Source organism: Coenobita brevimanus, chromosome 87, assembly GCF_032717465.1.
Source record: "Coenobita brevimanus isolate Jiangsu-jjx chromosome 87, ASM3271746v2, whole genome shotgun sequence".
NCBI classification, from domain to species: Eukaryota; Metazoa; Arthropoda; class Malacostraca; order Decapoda; family Coenobitidae; genus Coenobita; species Coenobita brevimanus.
This window is the reverse complement of record NC_137040.1, coordinates 2,205,329-2,227,892: the sequence shown is the minus strand read 5'-3', so window position 1 is coordinate 2,227,892 and position 22,564 is coordinate 2,205,329. Positions and strand designations below refer to the sequence as shown.

Genomic DNA, 22,564 nt, shown 5'->3' with positions numbered 1-22,564 from the left:
CCCACCATTCTTGAGAACTGGACAAGTGTTTCAACTCACTGTGCACTACTGTACTGGTAAAGTGACTACACACTACAAGCAGGGAATCCCTGCTCTAAAGTTACAAGCTTTAAAAAAACTGAGGACTAAACACACCTTGAGTATCTTATCGCCTGGTATAAGCCCTTGTAGTTGAGCTTGAGACCCGGGTTGCACTGCCGTCACGTAGATCCCGGCCTCGTTGCCGCCGGTGAGACGTATGCCCACGCTTCCCTCCTTCTTGAAGCTCACGAAACGGGGGTCTGGTCTATTTAGCATGTGAGGGAAAGGGGGATGGAAGGGTGCAAGTATTAGTTGGATTATTTTTTGCTTCCACTTTTAACATATTTTATCTATTCTTTGGCTGAAGCTTTAGCTTTGGTGTGTGTGTGTGTGTGTGTGTGTGTAAGTGTTTTCTAATATATACAGCAAACTGGTCAGTAACAACAATTTTTATTTTAACTCCAATACACAAGTACAGCACTACAGCTTCTGAGACTCTGTGATCATACAAGAATTCTACCTAGCCTGTGTTAGGATGATGCTCTATAGTAATATAACTTTGCTCTACAAAATAAAACCAACTTCCAAAATATATATGAAATGAACCACAACTCTGTAACTGCCTATCAATCTTGAAGATGTTCCTCACTAAATTTTATTAATTTTTTTGTGGTGTGGACAGGTGGAGAGAAGAAGGCAACAGTAGCTGTGGGCAGAGCTTTGTAAGAGTGGAAGCTGGACATGTCACACCAAGTCATTACTTTTAGGTTCAAGTTTGATCTACTGTGTTATACTACATCTATGAACACATCACTGCAAAGTTATAAATATTCCATCAAATCAAATCCTAGTTCTAAGAACAACTACAATATAACACCTGGTTCACACAGCCCCAAGATAAGTGTGACTTAAACTGCCAAATTCCATTTACATAGTTCTGATAATAATGGTGCAGTGAAAATGTGGAAGCTACTGGGCTACTACCATTATAACCATTACTACGACAGTTACCACTAGCATGGCTCAACAAAGCACAAACAGCAATGCTCATAGGAAAGGCAGGCTGAAAGGAGGAGTGTATAGACTGTACCTCAGTTTTGCTATTTTACTCTTCTTCATTATGAAATAGTCAAAAATACTGATACTGTAATTATCAAGAATATTACTCTTTTTTTTAAAGGTTGGTATTGCACTGGTATCATATGATGATCAGGTGAATTTACAAACAACAATGGGAATAAAAGTTTTCTTGAGTTCAATGTTCTAATCTGTTACAATAAGAAAAAAGATGTGAACTATTTCTATGTATGGTACTCTCTCTCTAACAGACACTTGTGTGGTATTGGTGAGACAATGTAACTGTAAAGCATCTAAGGTGCTGCAGCTTCTAAGCTAAACACAGGAACCTGTAGCTGCAGCACTTAAACACATGGGTACTGTCACTAACTGTGCTCCTGGCAACAGCTGGTACACACTCCTCTCATTGTCCTTCACTCAGTTTCATCTGACAAAATTTCTAACTGTCAACCAGGCAGAGTAATTGTAATCTCCACTCATTTCAATTGGACACAAGTCATACTGGCAGTGACTGATGATGCAAATCAGTTAAGTGGCTTGCTGTTAGAGGAATACTTATTTCTGTTGATTAGTGCAAAGATTTTCTCATTTATTAGGACCACTGGGGTGAACCTGTCTACCACCACTGTTACATAAGATCAAATGCAGGCAGACAGGAAGATATATTAAATAGAAGGAACAAGCAGACAAGACAAGAACCAGCAGAGATATGAAGAGTGAAAACACAGGAAGAGCCATCACGGGTAAACAGACAGAACAGGACTCGAAGCAGAAAAAGAGAATGATAAGAAAAAGGTACTCTAAATTCTACAGAGTGCACCATGTCAGGGGAGAGTGCAATTAGAAATGGTGGGAGGGGAAAGTGGTGTAAAGAACATAGAAATGAAGGAAGAGCTAGAGAAAAGAAGAAGGGGAAAGCCAGAACATAGGGGGGGCTGCATGAAGAGATATACTGCATTACCATAGTGTAGGGGGGAAGGATGGGACAGGAGGAAAGAAAACTGAGACAAATGAAAAGAGAGTAAAGGTCTTGTTCCACTGGGGCCAACACTGTTCAAAAGGGCTTATTCTAAGTGGCTCTGAAGATTTCATAATGTCTCTTTTTGATTCATTTTGCACATTACACCTCAATATCCTCTTGTATGCTCCTGACTGACATAATGTCAATGTTAGAACAATATAAATAACATACTACAGAATGTTATGTTGCAATATGCAAAACTGATCACTAAAGAAGTGCTATGAAAACACCTATGCCACTACTTAGAATACAAGAGATATTTTGATGCAGACTGTCCAATTACGTAAACCAGAGTAAATGTTGGAAGAACACTCCGTTTCATAATGCCACATTCCAGGCACTCCACACTCACTGTCAACTACTTCATGTCTAGCACTGAAAAATACAATACCCAGAATGTGGCACAATGAAACAAGGTGTCTTTTACCCTGATCTACACAACAACAAAATTTGCATCCATGTCCAACTCTGACCCCTGTGCCATAAGGCCCTAAGAATCACTGATCAAAATATGAGTCAACAAAGAATAATAAGAATCAAGGAAAACCTAAGGCGAAAAAAATACATCAGTGAGAGGGATACATTAACTACATGACAGAAGAAGAGAAGAAAGGCAAGGAGAATTATAAACAAAAGACATAAGGGAAAAGAGAAAAGGTAAGAGGGAGACAGGTATGGATGCAGACTGTAACATATGAAGATACGGGGAAGGGGAGGGGATGCCCACTGATGCCAGGACAGGGTAAAAGGGTCAGAGGAACAACTCTCAGGTAGCAATGTTATATCCATCGGGGAAAATCAGTGACACAGGAATGATGTTTATTAATGTACTGCGGTACTATAATTAGTCTCTTTCACAAAAATATCCTTTATAGTTTGTACTGACTATAATCTTGTGAGAACATTAGAATATTTCAAAATTATTATGGAAAAAAATATTTTTTACACTTTCAAACAAAATACATGTAATGCAAAAAGCATATTCATGTAAGTCAACGTAATGTTCAATAGGGATCACATTAGGCAGGGCCCTATGAATTAGATAATAGACGCTATAATTTGCATCATGTTCTCACATCTAGCTGTTGTGATGAACAAGTTAACCAAGACAAGCTTTACTCTAACTACTGAGTAAACTGTAAAGGAACATTGAGGTAGTGGTGTGGGATGTCAAGCAGTAGCGCCTCTGAGGGCCGGAGTTCTACACAGCGTGACACTCCACCAACATCAACCACGGACTCTGGTAGGGACAATGGCCCATATTCTCATCAGTTACGGAGACTCCCTAGCACATTTTCCTTAACAGTTTATTTCTCAAAACTGTACATTAATATTCTCTTGTACATAGTATTTATGTTGTGTATGATGGTATTACAAACATATAAATTGCATACAAGAGAATACTGCCACAAATTAAAAAATATATGGCAAGGAAAAAGGTGCTAGGAAGACTCCTAAACCAACACTAATACAGGCCAACATTATAATACACAGGGGTTACTGTATGCTTCCTGCACTTGCCTCACCAGTCTCACTGGCTTTCATTTTATTTATTTACTCTTTCCTTAACAGACTCTTACCATAAGAATTCCTATTTATAAAATTTTGTCCTAAACACTACATTAATGATTTCACTATTTCACTGTTGCTTTAAGAAATTTCCTAAGTCACACTTTGAGGAGAATAACACCTTAATATCGATATTATTCTGAAGTAAACTAGACAAAAACGAACATGGTGTTACAGAATGCTAAATTTAAACAGCAATACAATAAATAATTTTCAAAATTATCCTATAACTTTCATTCCAATTCACCAAGATAACCATGGAAAAGGAAGAAACTGTTATTGAAGTATTAAGCCCACACCCTATGCTGTTCTGTAATGCTCCTGCCATTTGTAATTCCCTTATTTTTCACTTCTTCAAATACTCATTACCCTTCATATCCAGTAATGAAACTATATATACCAAACCGTACTAGTCATCCAGCCTACACTAACCTCTATTTGTACTGTATCGCAACCAGCACTTCCCTCTAGTCTCCATCATGTCTCATATGTAGAGTGTTCAGTCCAGTGTTGAGGACACTTGCCAATAATAAAGCATATAGATATAATTTGTATTACTAAATACATTTTAACAGCATTAACCACTCTTGGGCTTGCCAAACTGCAAAGCTATGCTTCTAACAGACAGAAGTTCCTTCTCACACTGTAAGACATAACTGCATAACTGTGTTCAACATTAAGCTTTTTGCAGGTCAAAACACGAGCAAGAACAGTATGATCTCCATATCTACAGTATACAGATCATACACAAAAATATAAGAACAACAGTGTGCAGGATCAATGACAACATTACAACCAACAGAAGCACTATTTTCTCTCTGAGTCAACCAAGTGCCAAAATTTGTGCCTGTGAAGCATTGTGGTGTTCAGTGAGTGTTCCCTTAACACGTACTATGTGAACTAGAGTGGGCCACTGATGAACTGCTAAACAGGGCTGAGCTCTGACTACCATCAAGTGTCATGTACTTACCGGACAGAGTCTCCACTCTCCCACTAGTGACCCATTACACTGCAAACACCCACAACCATACACACATGCACACACACAGACATACACACATACAAAAGAGTGCACAAATCAAATTAAAGCTATAACTAGGGGTATACAACCTATGCATTTGACTGGGACAAACACAATACTAAAAAATTATCAACCCAAAATGTTCATTTCACTAAAGTATAAACATAAAAACAATCTTTGTTGTCAGCACACAATAACCAAAAAATATGCAAGACATTACCATAACCATAACAAAAGAAAGGAACTAAACTATCTAACCATAACCAAGGAGTCGAAGTCTCCTAAACATTATCTGTAAAACAAATCAGATGGATTTCAAAACAAAAAGCATCTTGTCAATCTAAGGTGCAGGTAAGAGTCAAAACGAAAGCCATTGAAACTGAGAGGGAAGCTATAGGGAGTGACACTTGATTTTTTCTCCTGCTTCTATTGAAATTTATGGCAAACGTGTAACCAATTTTTGCTTTGAAGCTCTGATAATTTTTTTGAGGCAGCTTGTTGGCTTAGTGTAGAACTCCGTAGCTCAGAGGGCGAGCCTGGACCTTCAACAACGCATCTGTGGGCACGGAGGAGGAGCGAATGAGGAGTAAACAACGCAGTAGGATCGTATGAATTTTTAAATTATTTTGTATGGTCATCCTTCTAGATTCTTGTATTAGTATATACATTTAGCTTCAGAGAGAATATAGAGAACAGTCAGTGAAAACTTAACAGTATAGATTTGAAAATATGTCAACCAGCAAAATTGAGACAGAGAATGACAGACTAAGTGAGATATATGAAAGAAGATGTTAAAGAAAAGTATGAGCAAATTTGGTGTTAATAACAAAACCTACACCGGGGAGCTGGGAGGGCCCTTGGATGGTGATTTTTGTCCCTCCCTGGGTGCATGGCGGGTGTAGTAATCCTCAGGGCGAGGGAGGGGAGGGCGAGGGGGAGGAGCATCATCCTGGGGTGAGTCCGGGTCAGCGAGACCATACGGACACTCCCCTGAAGACATGCCCAAGTCGGGGATATACCTGGATGACAGTGGCAAGGGGTTACCAGTGCCCGGGGAAAGCCAGGTGGTTAGGCGGGATGAGGAAGAGGGGGTGAGTGGGGAGGGTAGGTGAGTGTGAAGGTGACTCACACCATGCTTCTCTCTAACCTCTTCACTGTGATCTTTTATCTGACCACTCAAGTAAGAGGATATGCTTTCACCATAAAAACAAAAAGAACAGAATTCAGTCAACTCATTATACTGTCACTAAACCATATAATTCACTCACATGAGTATTACATACAAAGTCACTACAGTAATGGCAATAAATGTTTTAGTTTTAAATAATACTAATTTTGTGTGGGAAAAGAAAAAAAAAAACTTTCGTATAACTGAAAAAGATAATACTAATTTTATTAACCGGTATGAAAAGGTTTGAGAGAGAGCAGGAGTGATATCTGTGAGTGCATTATCAAGCGTTGAACAAAACTGTGCCAAACCTGGTGAAGCAGAGTACTTTGCTAACCCATGGTTGTGTGATAAGACTAAGGGCATAAAAAGGAGAGCAGCATTATTTAGAACCTAGATACATACAGAGAAGCAAAAGCTGTTACTGTATTAAATTATACCACTTGACATGATACAAGGCAGGTTATCAAATTATTTTCACAACAATCAAAAGTGTATATTTTATGGTTACAATTTTTAGTCAACACCTGCTACTGGACACACACTAGACCATAACTAGTTCAATACAAAAATCTATCTTCAACCACTGGGAAAATACCATGTTACTCAAACGCTGCACACAAGCACATATCTAAAGTACAAAAGGGGAAAATCAAAAACATGTTGAGTCCAATAACCCCACCATACAAAAAGTCTAGTCAAAGAAGATTACATAGCTCTCAGGATTATGGATAATACAGATGCCAAGGGGAAATAGTACTCACCCCGACCTCATGAGGTTATTCTTGGCATCGGGGGTGTCAGGACCATACAGCCCCCCACCCCCCCGCCCAAGGTCAGAGCGGGTTGGGGGCTGTACATACAAGTTCTGAGTGGAGTAGTTGGGCCGGGAGTCACTGTACTCACCACCACGCACATCTATAAAAAATAAGTGAAGAAGAGCATTATAATACCAAAATTGAGAAAAACAACAAAATACAGTATATATCATCACTGATCACAATCATTACAATCTCTGATCTCACCACTGACACAAATCTGGGGCAAAAGGAAACCTAAGGTAAAATTTCCCATCCTCCCGCAAAGTATACAATATACAACTGCTTACAGCATACATTAAGGAGTATGGCTACCATTTCCCTATGCTAATACAAAGAGTGGGGGTGTAGCCTTCCAATCTTGCCTCTTTTATTCACAGAGGGAATACATACGGTAGGTCAAATTCATTCTCCCCTTATGCCAAGCACTTACCAGTACCGAAAAGTTTGCAAAAACTTTCTGAAATGGACCATTATCAAATCAATTTGCCTAACAAATCAAAGTCTACTTTCTTCCTTACTATGGACCATCTTTCATTACCTGCGTATATCTACTTTTACTAATTGTACCTCGCGCTCCTTCAATAATGTGACAATACAGAATAACAATAAAATTTATTTCCCTGATTATAATTCTTTGCTTTATATATATACATATATATATATATATATATATATATATATACCTGTATATATACAGCAAAAGTCCTGCAATCTGAATGACAGGGGACCATGGGTCTTCCTGACTATTGTTTTTTTCGGATTACTGGGAGGAACCTTTGAAAACATAAGAAATATATACATGATCATTACATAAACACTTAAAATGATATGGGTTACCATTTTACACACCAGAAATGCATAGAAGTGTAGCTGAATAGTAGTATGCAGGTACATCCAAGCCCAAGAGCAAATCCAAGCCAGATAAATCCTTAGATGAAGCCCACAAAAATTCAAAAAAATCCCAGAAATTTTCAAAAATTTTGCCTTGAAAATTTTGGAGTATTGGAATATTTGGATTATTGGTGGTTGGACTGGAGGACGTTTACTGTGTGTGTGTGTGTGTGTGTGTGTGTGTGTGTGTGTGTGTGTGTGTGTGTGTGTGTGTGTGTGTGTGTGTATATATATATATATATATATATATATATAAATGATTCTTACCTTTTAGTGGTAGGTGGGGGTGCTCACCATCCACTCACTCGATGTAGTGCTGCTCTTGGGTGGCTGCCCCTTCCTCTCTTCCCTCCCTCCTCCCTTCCTCTTATGTTGTTCTTTCCTTCATTCTTTCCTCTTCCGTCTCTCTATGGATGACTCTACACTGAATGACATGCCAAATGGTTTCCAGTACACCAGGATACCATTTACTAAGCTGGGTGGTAACCTTATAACCAAACTATGGCGCCTGATGGTTAGTGGGTAATTAGGGCACTCCAACTGGATTAAGCCTGTGTCGGTTCATATCCAAGGGATGGTTGGGGTTTATTGCTCACATAATGCCACTCGGGGATGAGTGAGGCTGGTCACTCTCATCTTAAATGTCAGGACTAACTTGCCTAGCCCCGGGCTCCTACGGTCCTCATGGGGAAACATAGGATTGGATGATGGATGGATTCTTACCTTTAACAGTGAGATCAGGAGGTACTAGAGAATGCTGGGGTGTGTGATGGAGGTGAGGGGGATCACGGCGCACCACCAGGTTCAATCTCTCTTTCGTACCCTCCACCAGTTTCCGTGCCTCTTTAAGGGTCATTGAATCTGTAGGCGTTGAGTTGATGCGCAATATGACATCACCCTCCTTCAAGCTTCCTTCCTTCTCTACTGTTGCTCGGTTTGTAATTTCCTTCACATAGATTCGGCAACCAAGCACAATTCCAAAGTCTGTGGGAAGTAAGAGGGATATGCAGGGACAGATTTACATACACTTGCTCCAAAAAGTGTTTAAAATAAAAAAGTGCTCGTACTGTTTCCATTATTAATGTAGCGGTGTAATTCATGTGTTGTATGAAGTTCCTTCTTCTGATATACTGTATCATCAAAGACAGCAGGCATACACCTGTTTGAGGAGTTACTGGAGAATATTACATTTTCAACTCTTCATCCTCTGTATTAAAATGTAAAGAAAAAAAGAGTAAAGAAACTTTTTGGAGTAACTGTGTTCATAATTTGAGGATAACTTTGTACCAGAGTCCTTTTTCTGTAATTTTTAATTATAATAAGTATACAATTTTAACACGATTCATATGCACATTAGTTTTACAAAGTAACTCATTGAGCCCTGGTATATCTTTTTCAGTTTATCATTGCCATCTTATGACAAGTGTACCGTATTCACCTCAGGACTGACTCTAGTCTGGAAAGGCTATATACAGTACTAGATACTTGTATAAACTTAATAAATCTGTTCAATATAAGAGGTCTTTGAATAAAATAATATGATAAAAGCTAAAATAAATTAAAGAGAATATCATCTGGAATCAATTTAAAAAAAAAAATCCAATCTGTCATCCCCCTTAAGTGTGGGGCCTGAGGGATAACCTGAGCTATTTTGGTACAAATATGCCAATGTACTATGAGAAGCTAAGTCAAGCTATGACTGCATTTAAAATAAACTACCTGGGTTATGATGCTTGCAATTTGACTTTATCTTTTTTTAATCCATCACTTTTATGCTACACTTTTGTGAAAATTGCACTAACAAAAGAAATGACTTTCTCAATACTGAATAGGTACCTAAGGAATGCAAGAGAGAGAGAGAGAGAGAGAAAAAAAAAAAAGTTCACAAGAGAACTTAGGAAAGTCCTTTTATTTACTTTTTTTTTTTTTTTAACACTCATGTTCAACTCCATACTCTGTAACTTAAGCCATTTGAACCACAGTCACCTGTAATATGGTTGCATGCCCAGTTCAAAAGTATCACTGCTGTAACACCAACAAGAAAATAGCTACATGTGCAGTATGATGAAGGGAATGCAATATGGACATAATTTAGAGTGGTTCAGTGCTGAATGGCAATTCCCTTTCATGATTAATCGTATGACATACGTGAACTTAGGCCATACTATGCGAACAATAAACACAGGTACCTGACAATGAAGAATGTACTGTATTATGAAGTTCAAAAACAGACACGGGTACAATTAAGCTATCAAACAAGAGAGGAAACAGGTTCTCTGAAATACATAATGTTAACATTATGACTTGGCTGTATTGTCAGCAAAGCAACCTTTAATGCAATTTATAAATGCACAAATACAAGCAAGTAAAATTTTATAAAATGGATAATAAAAAAAAAAAAACAGAGACAAAAGACTGAATGGACAATGTAAAAGCTATAAGGTAAGACTGAGCTTGGAGAATTCATTGCTTTTTATTAGTACTGGCATAATTACAGTACTGGATATGTGACAGCCGTGCATGACAGAAATCAACAAAAAAAGCTGTCACTTATTGTTCAGACTTAATTATATCAATGAACAATAAAATTTACCTGTACAATAATAACATGCTTTTCTTTGTGTGTGTGTGTGTGTGTGTGTGTGTGTGTGTGTGTGTGTGTGTGTGTGTGTGTGTGCCTATTTACCCAATATATTTACCCAACTGTATTATACAGAATTTGAACTAAGCTCATGTTTTCCCACCTCTTTTCTGCAAAATTTATTATCCAATCTTGATTTAAACACATGTGCATGTGTGTGTGTGTGTGTGTGTGTGTGTGTGTGTGTGTGTGTGTGTGTGTGTGTAGTTCACAGGGACAGTAGGGAGGATTATGTGATGGTCGTGATCGTCAGCTTTTTGTCCTCCCGGAAGAGAGATGATAGCTCATATAGTCCAATGTAAGGGCTAGGCTGTGACCTTCACACATGCACACACCCATCCCCTTGCTCAAGGGGGACAGTAACCACCTGCTTCGTCAAAGAAATTTTTCGCAATCTGAGCGAGGCGCGAACCTCCGTCTACCACATGGCAGGTAGCTTAGCTTACCACTAAGCCTGTGTGTGTGTGTGTGTGTGTGTGTGTGTGTGTGTGTGTGTGTGTGTGTACAGATGATTTTGTAACCATAAAGAACACTGCAGTTCAGTACTTACACAGGACAAGTAAAGCCAAATTTTAATAATTCAAACAACAAATTAACATTGACTGTACTGTCATACATACAAACCATGTGAGTATTCTACCACCAGTATATCCAACTTCAATCCAGGAACGTACAGTACACGCATCAAATTGAATTTTTTAAATGCCTCACTGGAGATATAAAAAATGAGAATTCAACAATACCTGCATTAAATTATTTGATCCCTTCTCAATGTACTGCGCTACTATAAAAAAAACATCATTATCATCATAAACCAATAGTCCTGTGTTCACATGGAATGGGAATGCTCTTCATTTCTGGGGACTGAATCTGAGGAGAAAGTGAGCCCCAAATACATCTTCCACTCTACCTGTGTTGTAGAAGGTACAGGAGTGACTGGACACTAACTACTATGGAAAGCACCCCATACTGGTAATTTTCTTTCTTTACTGTGATAAGTCAGAAATTATACTGATAGTGATAACAATAACTAATGCTAATTTTCTTTTTATATATTTAACACCTTGAAGCCATCATACAATGTATGGTACAGTGAGCAACAGAAATCTCTTCCCAATCTTCTGTGAAGACTATCAGTGACTGATGAAACATTATGAAAGTCTTAATTTGGACAATGCACACAGGGGGTCTAAATTTTCCAAGCTGGTTTACCTACCTAAGGAAGATATATATTTTGCTTACAGTACTTTAGCTAACACTTCTCTACCCTATCAGCCTGTGCACATATCCTACCTTTCTGGACACCTACCATCCTTCTTCCTGTTTTTGGTGAGTGCAACCTTAACCGTTTGAGCCTCAGGTGCATGGGGAAGAACAATCCTGCGTTTGACAGCCAGCTGTACTGCAGCACCGGAGTCCCGCAGCACTGCCACTGCTCGGCCATAGTCAACATTCTCTAGGCTGATTCCATTGGCTGAGATCAGACGGTCATTGATCCTATGGGATGACGAAAATGTGCTGAAGGAGACTGACAGCTAAGTTTATAATGATGCTAAACTAGAGATCAGATCATACAACCCATACGTCTAACTCTGCAGGGTAGATAGGTTAATAGCTCATATAATGCTCCTCAGGGCAAGAAACTGATCACCCTCTCCTTATGTCTGGATTGAATGGCCTAGCCCTGGCTCCTACACTCTTGACAGGGCAATGAAGATTATATGATGGATGGATGGATGGATGGATGGAGAGATGGGTAGGTGGGTGGATGAAAGGGTGCAGTTTATATCATCATGACTATCATCAACTCCCCAACTTTCAATACTACTGCATACTGGTAAGAATCAAGAAAACCTTTAACATAAGAAGCTATTAGGCGTGCCCCAGAAAAGGTGAAAGCAACATTTTTCTTCCCTGGGGCATTCTATTTTCCACTTTTCTGACATTCTTCTTCTTGTCCATCATTACATCACAATAACTAATCCCTTGAATCCATGTGGTATCTTTTCTTAGTTTATTTTTGCTGCAGTGAAGTGATTTTTTTTTAAATGAAGGAACTGCCTTTTATCCAATAATGACAAGGTTTACAAAGGCTGTATCTAACCCTTCCAGTCTGAAAAGTCTGTCCTACTCTGAACAGCATCATCATGAGGTTGTAAGAATAAAACTGAAGACATCCCTTACCTCGACTGAATAACAACCATCACAATTCAAGTCCTCTTAACATCTTTTCACATGACAATACATCATGGTTATCTGTTTTTTTCACAAGCACCACTTTACACTTAAATATTCTCCATTTTCATAACCATCATATTCTCTCACAAACATTCACAGAACTCTGGCTGAGTTGCAAAGTTCAACATCACTACTAATAGTAACAAAGCATCCTTTGCTTACAATAAATTTTAGATGCTGCTGCCCATTCTTCATTGTCCATTATCAGTGTCATTCCATTTTCCGCCAGATATTACTATTTAATATAACATGGACATTTCGTAGTGAAAGGGCTAATGAGTCAAACTTCTACTACAAACTGAAAATTCTTTCCTAAGATGAATAAAATAAAACACAAAAATTCTCCCCCAAGATTAATAAAATATTTGGTGACAAGATTAAAAAACTATATCAACTAAAGGTGTTTCACAAAATGTAAAACACAACTTTAGTTCTCAAAACATAAATCCAGATATGATGGCTAAGCAAGTCAGTAAGGTAGGTGCAACACGACAGCCACAGGATGAGCCATGAATGTGATATGAGCGGCAAACTGTCAGTGGTGGTGGTAGCGGTAGTAGTTGTTGCAGCCCCATGTTCATTTGAATGTGAACCAAATGGACTGCAGGCTGATATTATCTCTCTCCTGCAGCTGATCAACTGGCCACTTGAATACATACTATAAACTAGCCATTAGTGTACAGTACTTACAATTTATATACAGTAGCTACTACACAGCATACTCTTACTCCAAGGTGAATGCCCATTTCCAATGAGGACTTCATACACAATATAACTTAATACAGACTGTTCTAATATACTACAGAGCATTTGTTTTAACCTTAGAAGATCCTTAACTCTTTTCTGCTCAGTTAATGGATGGGCGATCTGATTAATAATCATGGAGTCTCATTCTTGTCTCAAAATTATTGCTCATCAAATTTCATGCAACCACAACTTAGTATTCAAGTTTTCAAAGAGGTCCAGTTCCATCACATACAGACATGCTGATGACAGTATGCCAACATAAGGACCACTAATGACCTAACCTGCTGATGAAGGGGAGTTTTATCCCTCTCCCTTCCTCTTCTAACTAATACTCTGGGCTTCCACATCCCTTAGGGAATGGTAATCAAGTTTTTCATTAGGCTTGAAAGGAAAGGCCTTGGATTACTAATTTGGCCCTTGGTATTAGTCTGCTACTAGGGATAATGTGTGTGTGTGTGTGTGTGTGTGTGTGTGTGTGTGTGTGTGTGTGTGTGTGTGTGTGTGTGTGTGTGTGTGTGTGTGTGTGTGTGTGTGTGTGTGTGTGTGTGTGTGTGTGTGTGTTTCATGAATTCTTTTATTGATATCATGGTCAAGGCACCAGACAGAACTTACTCCTCCTTCAGCCCATTTCCCCAAAGGAAATATTTCCCATGGACCTATTTGCTTAGTACCCATCCACCCACCAACCCTACCCATCCACCTGCTCACCCATCCACCCTACCCATCAATCTGCTCTCCCACCCATCTACCTGCTCACCCTTCCACCCACCCACTCACCTACCCATCCTGCCCACCCACGTACCAATCCATGCAGCTCCACCACACCCACCCAACCCTGCCCATTCACCTTGCCCCACCACACCCACCCAGCCACTCAACCCCACCCGCCCTGCCCACCCGACGAATACATCCACCCATCAGACCCGCTGTAGCTAATGATGATAAAGTTGTTGAAAAAAAGAAAACGGTAACTGGGTACCACGTTTCTACCAAGTTGACTTGATTATTTCTAATTAGTTATGATCCTGGCCATCTAGGGTGCCACTTTAGCAGCTGAAATGTACACATCCAAACTGGTCATAAAAACCGACACCTGTCTGAGCCCTTTAGAGAGTTCTATATGCATCCACCTCGATTTCCAATGAGGAAAGACAGACAGACAGGCATAATCTTCCATATATGTATACGGATATAACTCAGAATTTTCCCGCAAAAACCTACAACAGCTTTTAGTCGGTCTTGCCTTGAGAACATTTAATCCTGGCCTGTGGGGTGGTAACTACGTAACTATCTAACTCAAATTTCTCCCACCAAAACTTACTGTAATTTTCCCTCAGCCGGACCCGCCTTGAGAACGTCTGATATCGCTATGGATGGGTCCCCGTTGGTGAAGTGGGGGTTGTCGCGCCCCCCACTGACCGCAATGCCGAAGCCGTAGCCAGGCACGCGGTTCAGGGTCACGTTATGGAACTCCCATACCACGCGTTCACCACCCTGTAAGAAAAGTAGGAGTCAGTACATACAATAACAAGTAAAAAATATACGGTATACTAATAATAAATAAATATCGCCAATAAATAAACATCCGAAAATAAAGAGCAGCAGTGAATTAAAATATATAACTACCATCATCATCATAATCCTGGCCACTTTTTTTCCTCACATCATCCGACACTGAACTTACTGCCAGTATACCTCTTTGGTGGACCAGTTTACCTGTCATACATCACCCCCATAAAACAAATAAATAAACAAATAAATATTTGGCGTTAGGGGGCTGCACTCCCCCCCCGAACCCCACGTTTTCAAATGTGACGCTCCTGACTTATCCCCCGAGCCAATTCCATCACCATGCAAATATCCAGCATCGTACAGTGATATCTGCGATCATGTATAGCAGTTAAATAAATAAATAAAACCACACTCATTTTCAATCGCTATACATATACCCCCTTACGATTTTATTCAACACCCCCAATTCATCAAATCTCCCTTACGCCAAGTAAAATCATGTGGAGAAAAAAAAAAAAAAAAAAAAAAAAAAAGCGTGGTGGTGCTGGAGGGTTAATTTCGTAAACAATGTGTGTTAATTCAGGACGTAATTACACAGCTGCAGTCTCTCCTCTCTCTCTCTCTCTCTCTCTCTCTCTCTCAGGCTCCTAAGATACTCTTGGTGGAAATAAAATTGCTTGACGTTAGCTGGAACAAAATACCTAAAAGTATCCACGGCATCGAGAGGGTTAATGACACCAACAATGTGGGGGTTAATTATGATCAGTTAATTACAGTTACACTCGTGTGCTTTGCCGCCACCCCTAAATCAGCCACATCACGCACCGTCAATTAATACAGGGGTTCTCTCTCACAATACAGTAATAGTATCAATAGTTTCGTGGCCACAGAAGCCTCCGTAGCATAACTTCCCTAGCGATTTATTTTCGTGGCACCAGATCCTTTGCGATTTTGTGACCGTCACCTCTGCTATGAATTTCTGAACTAAACCGCCTCAATCAGGGCCAAAAACGCTCCTGAAGGGGCTGTCGAACTATTAAAAAAAAAATTAAAAAATGAATAAAAAATAAAACAAATAAATATGAAAAAAATGGAGACATAACATCAAAGCCAATAATAACCGTGAAATCATTTTCGATTGGACAAACATTGCTTCTGAAATTCCTTGTGTAACCAAGCGAGGGTGAGATGAAGTGGAGTGGGTGACGGAACACGAACGCGCCTGAGCACAAGACGTGACGATGCATACACACCATATACACTGCCACACAATACCACCACACTTACATCATCCATATACCACACCACACAATACCACCACACTTCATCCACATACCACACCACATAATACCACTACAATTCATCCACATACCACACCACATACCATCACACTTCATCCACACACCACACCACACAATACCACCACACTTACATCATCCACATACCACACCACACAATACCACTACAATTCATCCACATACCACACCACATACCATCACACTTCATCCACACACCACACCACACAATACCACCACACTTACATCATCCACATACCACACCACACAATACCACCACACTTCATCCACATACCACACCACACAATACCACCACACTTCATCCACATACCACACTACACAATACCACCACACTTACATCATCCACATACCACACCACACAATACCACCACACTTCATCTACATACCACAACACATAATACCACTACACTTCATCCACATACCACACCACATAATACCACCACACTTCATCCACATACCACACCACATAATACTGTACCACCACACTTCATCCTCATACCACACAACACTACTTACACTTCATTATACCATGCCACACCACACAACAACAACACATTAAAATCTAACAACCTACTACTACTCCACACATCATAAACACAACTACACCACATAGCACCACGCCCTTATGCCTCTCCACACCACACCACTCGATACACCATGCACACGACTACTGTACTGGAGATGATACTCCGCCTCTCTACATCCACACACCACACATCATCACGCCATACAACACATTCAAAAAACCTAACACACTGCAACTACTACAACTCCACACATCATGCGCGTCACACTGCAACACCACAAACCAGTACTACCACAACAACTTACCAACCACCACACCACCACCACCATTACTACTACCAACCCCATAAGTCACTACCAACGCCACACACACTCCACACCAACCACGCCTAACCCTACACTGCCTTCTTCGTGTCCTACCTACACATTTCACCATACCACACAACACAATCACATTCCTACCAACTCGCATTCCTACCACACTCCACACCCACCACAATTAATGCCAAGTGTCCTACCAAACAGAGCTGTGGGCAACACTATCTGGTCCTGCCAAAACAAACTTTTCCTAGGAGAAGTTTGGCAGGAATGAAGTTTGGTCGGACCTATACCTGGGTCCCGTTAAGGCATTTTAGTAACTGAGGTGTGTGTGTGTGTGTGTGTGTGTGTGTGTGTGTGTGTGTGTGTGTGTGTGTGTGTGTGTGTGTGTGTGTGTGTGTGTGTGTGTGTGTGTGTGTGTGTGTGTGTGTGTGTGTGTGTGTGTGTGTGTGTGTGTGTGTGTGTGTGTGTGTGTGTGTGTGTGTGTGTGTGTGTGTGTGTGTGTGTGTGTGTGTGTGTGTGTGTGTGTGTGTGTGTGTGTGTGTGTGTGTGTGTGTGTGTGTGTGTGTGTGTGTGTGTGTGTGTGTGTGTGTGTGTGTGTGTGTGTGTGTGTGTGTGTGTGTGTGTGTGTGTGTGTGTGTGTGTGTGTGTGTGTGTGTGTGTGTGTGTGTGTGTGTGTGTGTGTGTGTGTGTGTGTGTGTGTGTGTGTGTGTGTGTGTGTGTGTGTGTGTGTGTGTGTGTGTGTGTGTGTGTGTGTGTGTGTGTGTGTGTGTGTGTGTGTGTGTGTGTGTGTGTGTGTGTGTGTGTGTGTGTGTGTGTGTGTGTGTGTGTGTGTGTGTGTGTGTGTGTGTGTGTGTGTGTGTGTGTGTGTGTGTGTGTGTGTGTGTGTGTGTGTGAGAGAGAGAGAGAGAGAGAGAGAGAGAGATGTCTTACCTCTCTCCTTTTCTCCCCACGCTATCTCTTTTCCCTTCCTTCTCCTCCTCCCCCTCCCTCTTCCATTCCATACTCCTCCATACTTTCCCTTCTCATTTCAACCCTCCTGCGTTTCTCTTCACACTTCCTCTACTCCTGGCTCTCCTCCTCCTCGTCTGCTACTATTACGACTACTACTACCACCTTTTTTTTTTCTACTACTACTACTACTATTACTACCATCACCGCCACCACCATCTCTACTACTACTACTCTTACTAATACTAATTTCTCTCTTTCAGAATCTTCCTTCTTTGCCTTCCCTCCTTTCCTCCTCCTCATGCATTCTCAAGTGTTTGCCCATCTTCTCTCCTCCCTTCCTCCCCTCTCCTCTCCTTCCTTCTTTTTCTCTACATTTTTAAATATCTTCTCCTCCCTCTCCCCTTCATCCTTTCCTCTTCCCTCCTCTCTCTTCCAACTCCAGCTCGCTCCCTCTTCTTTTTCCTTCCTTTCCTTCCCTGCTCCCCTCTCCTCCCCTCCCCTCTCTTCCTTCCTCTTCCCTCCTCTCATATTCTCTCTGATCCTCCTTTTTCTCAAACTCTCATCCCCTCTCTTTGTACCTCTCACATGTCTAATTTGCTCACCTCTCTCTCTCTCTCTCTCTCTCTCTCACTTTTCTTCATTTCTTTAACTTCCCTCTCTTCCTTTCTTACAGTTATCTGTTTATTTTTTTGCTCCGCTGTCTTCCGCCACTCAAATTCAAATCAACCGTTACTCCGAGAGATGGAGAGAGGGAGGGGAAAAAAAAACGTTCCACTTCCAACGGCTTATCAACCGACCCAGATATTCAAATAATTGGTGGCGAGCGTCATTAACCGCGTGATTACTGGGCCTCTCTAATCACCCTCCCTGTTGTTAGTGGCTGACCCCGTGACCCCTAACCATCTAAGTTTCTCCGGGAATGGGCCGCTGGGATTATGCGTTTGTTTCTAACTGATGCTCCACTGACTTACCGCGATTTACACGTCTGCACTTGCCGGTATCGTTTGAATTAATTTTCTGTTCAACTATGCACGTGAAAGAATTACCCACAGTGGAGGTAGTATTATAGTAGCAGTGGTGGTGGTGGTGGTGGTGATGATGATGATGATGATGATGATGATGATGATGATGATGATGATGATGATAGTAGTAGTAGTAGTAGTAGTATAGTAGTAGTAGTAGTGGTGGTGGTAGAAGCAATCCCGGTGGGCTGTGGGCTAAAGTTGATCTGCAGTCCACCATCCTCCTTTCGGGGAATTAGAAGGTAGTTGAGAGACGTCTGTATAACCAGGCAGTGGCGTGAAAGGGTGTGGGAAGGAGGGAGAGGGGAAGAGAGGTGGGGCAGGGGGATGGGGGAATGGAAGTTGGGGAGGAGAGTGGTGGTATCTCAGCTGATAACACTTCTCCCTCTCATGGCGGGGGAGGGAGGAGGAAGGGAAGGGAAGGGAAGTACGGAATAGGAAGGAAAGGGGGAAGGGAAGGGGAAAAGGAAGGGGAGGAAAAGTGGGAAGACAGCTGACAAATGGGGGAGGAGAAGAATGGGAACAGGAGAGGAAGAGGGGAGACGAGAGGGGAGGAGGTAGCTAAGGAGGGGACGGAGGGGAAGGTGAGGGAAGGGGGTGCGAGAGAAGGGAAAAGGATGATGATGATGATGATTACGAGGAGGAGGAGGAGGAGGGAGAAAGTTGAAAGAGGAGAAGGGAGGGAAGATGACAGGGGAGATAGGGGGAAATGAGAGGTGGAGGGGATGTGGAAAAACGGGGTAGGGGAAGGTGAAAGACGAAGGAGGAGGAGGCGGAGGAGGAGGAGGAGGAGATGGTTGGCCTAAAGGGGAAAGTGGAGGATTACACAGGATTACACAGGAAAGCAAACAGCAACAGACCTTATGGTCCTTTCGAGGCTGCTTGTTACAGAGAAAGCTATGACTACAAGATCTAACTCTACATGCTGAAGGATAAGGAGGAGGAGGGGGGGGGAAGAAAAGATGGGAGGAAAGAGAAAGCAGGGAAAGGGAAAAAATGGAAATACAAAAGGGAAGGAACAAAGTGGCAAGGAAAAGGTACGGTACCAATCTCTCTCTCTCTCTCTCTCGCTGGGAAGTAGAGATTGGAAGACAGTCGAAAGCTCCTCTAGCAAAGACATCCCATGATCTACTTAACAGCCATTAAATTAAATAGTTCTCACATTTACAGAGCCTGGTTCCATGCACTTATTCAAACCTTAAATTACTACCAATCTTTAGTTTTGCACACACACACACACACACACACACACACACACACACACACACACACACACACACACACACACACATCGGCATGACCTTTCACACATGTCAGCGCTCACATACGCATTATAGCCTCTCTCTCTCTCTCTCTCTCTCTCTCTCTCTCAACTTCTTACACACACTTGAGTCAGTCTTCTACAAAAGATCTCCTCTCTTCTCGCACACTACTCCCCTCCCATTTCCCTCTCCCCCCCCCCCGGTCCTCCCTCTCTCCAGGCCTCCCCCTCTCCCCTCTCACTCACACGCACTTCCCTCCCCTCTCTCAAGAACTCCCTCCCTCTCTCCCTTCCTCTCACTCAGGGCCCCTACTCACCTTCCCCTCACCTACAGACTCCACCTCCTTCCCTCCCTCTCCCTCTTCCCTTCCTCTCACCCATGGACCCTACTCGCCCTCTCAGTTACACACTCTACCTCCCCGTCTCCTCTTTCTTTTTGTCCTTCCACCTCCCTCCTACACCCTCGCCCCCACTCCCTCACCTCTCCACGTCCCTCCTTCACCCTCCCTCTCCCTCTCAAGATTTCCCTCCCTCCCTTTCACTCCCACACACTCCTCCAGCGTCACCTACAACCTTCTCTCCCTCCTCCGTCTCTCTTGTACTGGCCTGTTCAATATTTCCTTTACACTTCTGGCGCTTTTAACTAACGAAGCAATATTCCAACTAATTATTAATGTAATATTCCAACTAATTATTGACGGTAAATATCATGGTCTTGAGACGCTGCAAAACAACTATCGCCTGGAACTATAAAGGTGTACTGGACTGTGATGTAGTGATGGACAGACGTAGATGGACGAAGCAGACGTATGGTATCTAAAACTATTGCCATCTATCTATTTATCTATCAATCTACACACACACACACACACACACACACACACACACGCACGCACGCACGCACACAAACACACACACAAACCCTGAAGTGACCTGAAAACTTCTAAAGACCAGGAACTTTCGTGACCTTAACATATATGGCTATACCTTAATGGACCTAACTATGTGACCTGATTTACATGCAACTAACTGGATGACCCTGACCTGATCTGACCTGACCTGTGTTATGCATAGATGTGAAGGATGTTAATGGACCTAAAATCGTCTGACTTGGCATGATAAATATTGCCAAGATTGTGGACCAATTTCTAACCCAATTTCCTTCGCGATATATTTAACAAACTTTACATATTAAAAACTCGACCCCTTCACTACGATTATTTTACCCTTACTATCTCCTAACCTTTTTATTCAGCCTTGGGGAGACTTATCATTAAAAAGGGTTAGATAATTACAGTCTTAGTTTTTATCCTTCATTTTAGCGTGTTTACCCTGACACATCTCTTAACTCCTTCCAGCTCAGTCGATGGCAAGTGCAGTCAGACTGGAGGGTTAATTTGACTAGTAACCAAGGAGACTCATCGACTCAGTATATCCGTTGTGAGTGGCCCTGTTCCCTCATGTAAAAGTAAGCCGACTAAACTAAAGAGCACCGCTAAAGTCAATAAAATCGTCGCCTGAAATTTAAAAACAATGAGAGAGAGAGAGAGAGAGAGAGAGAGAGAAACACATTTGCACAGCTGAACGATTCTGTACATGTTCGTCGCCGCTTCGATGATAATGAACGAAGCTAAAAAAAAAAAAAAATACATGAAAGTCAAAGAAAAAAATTAGAAATATGTGCGCCTCTGAAATTTTCCATGGGGGGAACTGTTGATTAAATTATCGTCAAGTAATTTAGGGTGATTTTAGGGCGAAGAAAGTTAAGGAAATATACCAAGAAATTCTCACTGAAGGATGTAATGATAGTGGTTTTGTTATCATGAAATATGGTTCGTCACGATTACTGTTTATTAAATTTCTCATGAAGGAAGCTGGTTAAGTCTATCACTAAGTTTGGTAATATATCAGGAAGTATAATTGTTAAGTATATGACAGAGAAGTTTGTTTAATATGCCACGAGAGAACTTTGTAAAATTTATCATGGTTAAATAAATATCAGAACTTTGCTAATTTATCACGTGGCTTGGTTAAATTTACATCGAAGTATGAAAAGTGAATATATAATTTTGAGGGATCCAGTGAGCGTCCTTGTTAGTTTATCACGAAGGAATTATTGTTAAAAGTATGACGAAGATGTCAGTTAAATCCATCAGTAAGGAACTATCGCGAAATGAACGGATCTCTATGTTATCTTTTTGTGTTTTTCTTGGAAGGAACACTTTGCAGGCTCCTGGCCTTTGGTTCCTTCTTCTTTGCATTAAAAAAAAGCAAGTTATATCAGGAAGGAAGTTATACTAGTCAGGAAGGAATGTCTTGATTACGAAGGAAGTTAATGAAATATTATAACACAAAAGAAAAACGAAAAAAAAACTCTTTTCGTACATATTGCCAAGTCATAAAAGTTGACTGAAATGATTATTAAGTCAGCCATCACGTAG

General features: G+C 41.1%; 1 protein-coding gene across 1 annotated transcript in view; it reads right to left on the bottom strand.

Moving 5' to 3' along the window:
- The window catches only part of pyd (zonula occludens-like protein polychaetoid), a 397,456-nt gene that overhangs the window by 64,075 nt on the left and 310,817 nt on the right, over positions 1-22,564 (bottom strand). Inside the window, exons 4-9 of the mRNA XM_080281008.1 lie at positions 14,537-14,709; positions 11,540-11,727; positions 8,313-8,573; positions 6,642-6,795; positions 5,546-5,728; positions 136-286 (exon numbers count right to left, since the gene is read on the bottom strand). Coding sequence (XP_080137134.1) covers positions 136-286; positions 5,546-5,728; positions 6,642-6,795; positions 8,313-8,573; positions 11,540-11,727; positions 14,537-14,709 — 1,110 coding nt within the window. The remainder of the gene's footprint in view (positions 1-135; positions 287-5,545; positions 5,729-6,641; positions 6,796-8,312; positions 8,574-11,539; positions 11,728-14,536; positions 14,710-22,564) is intronic.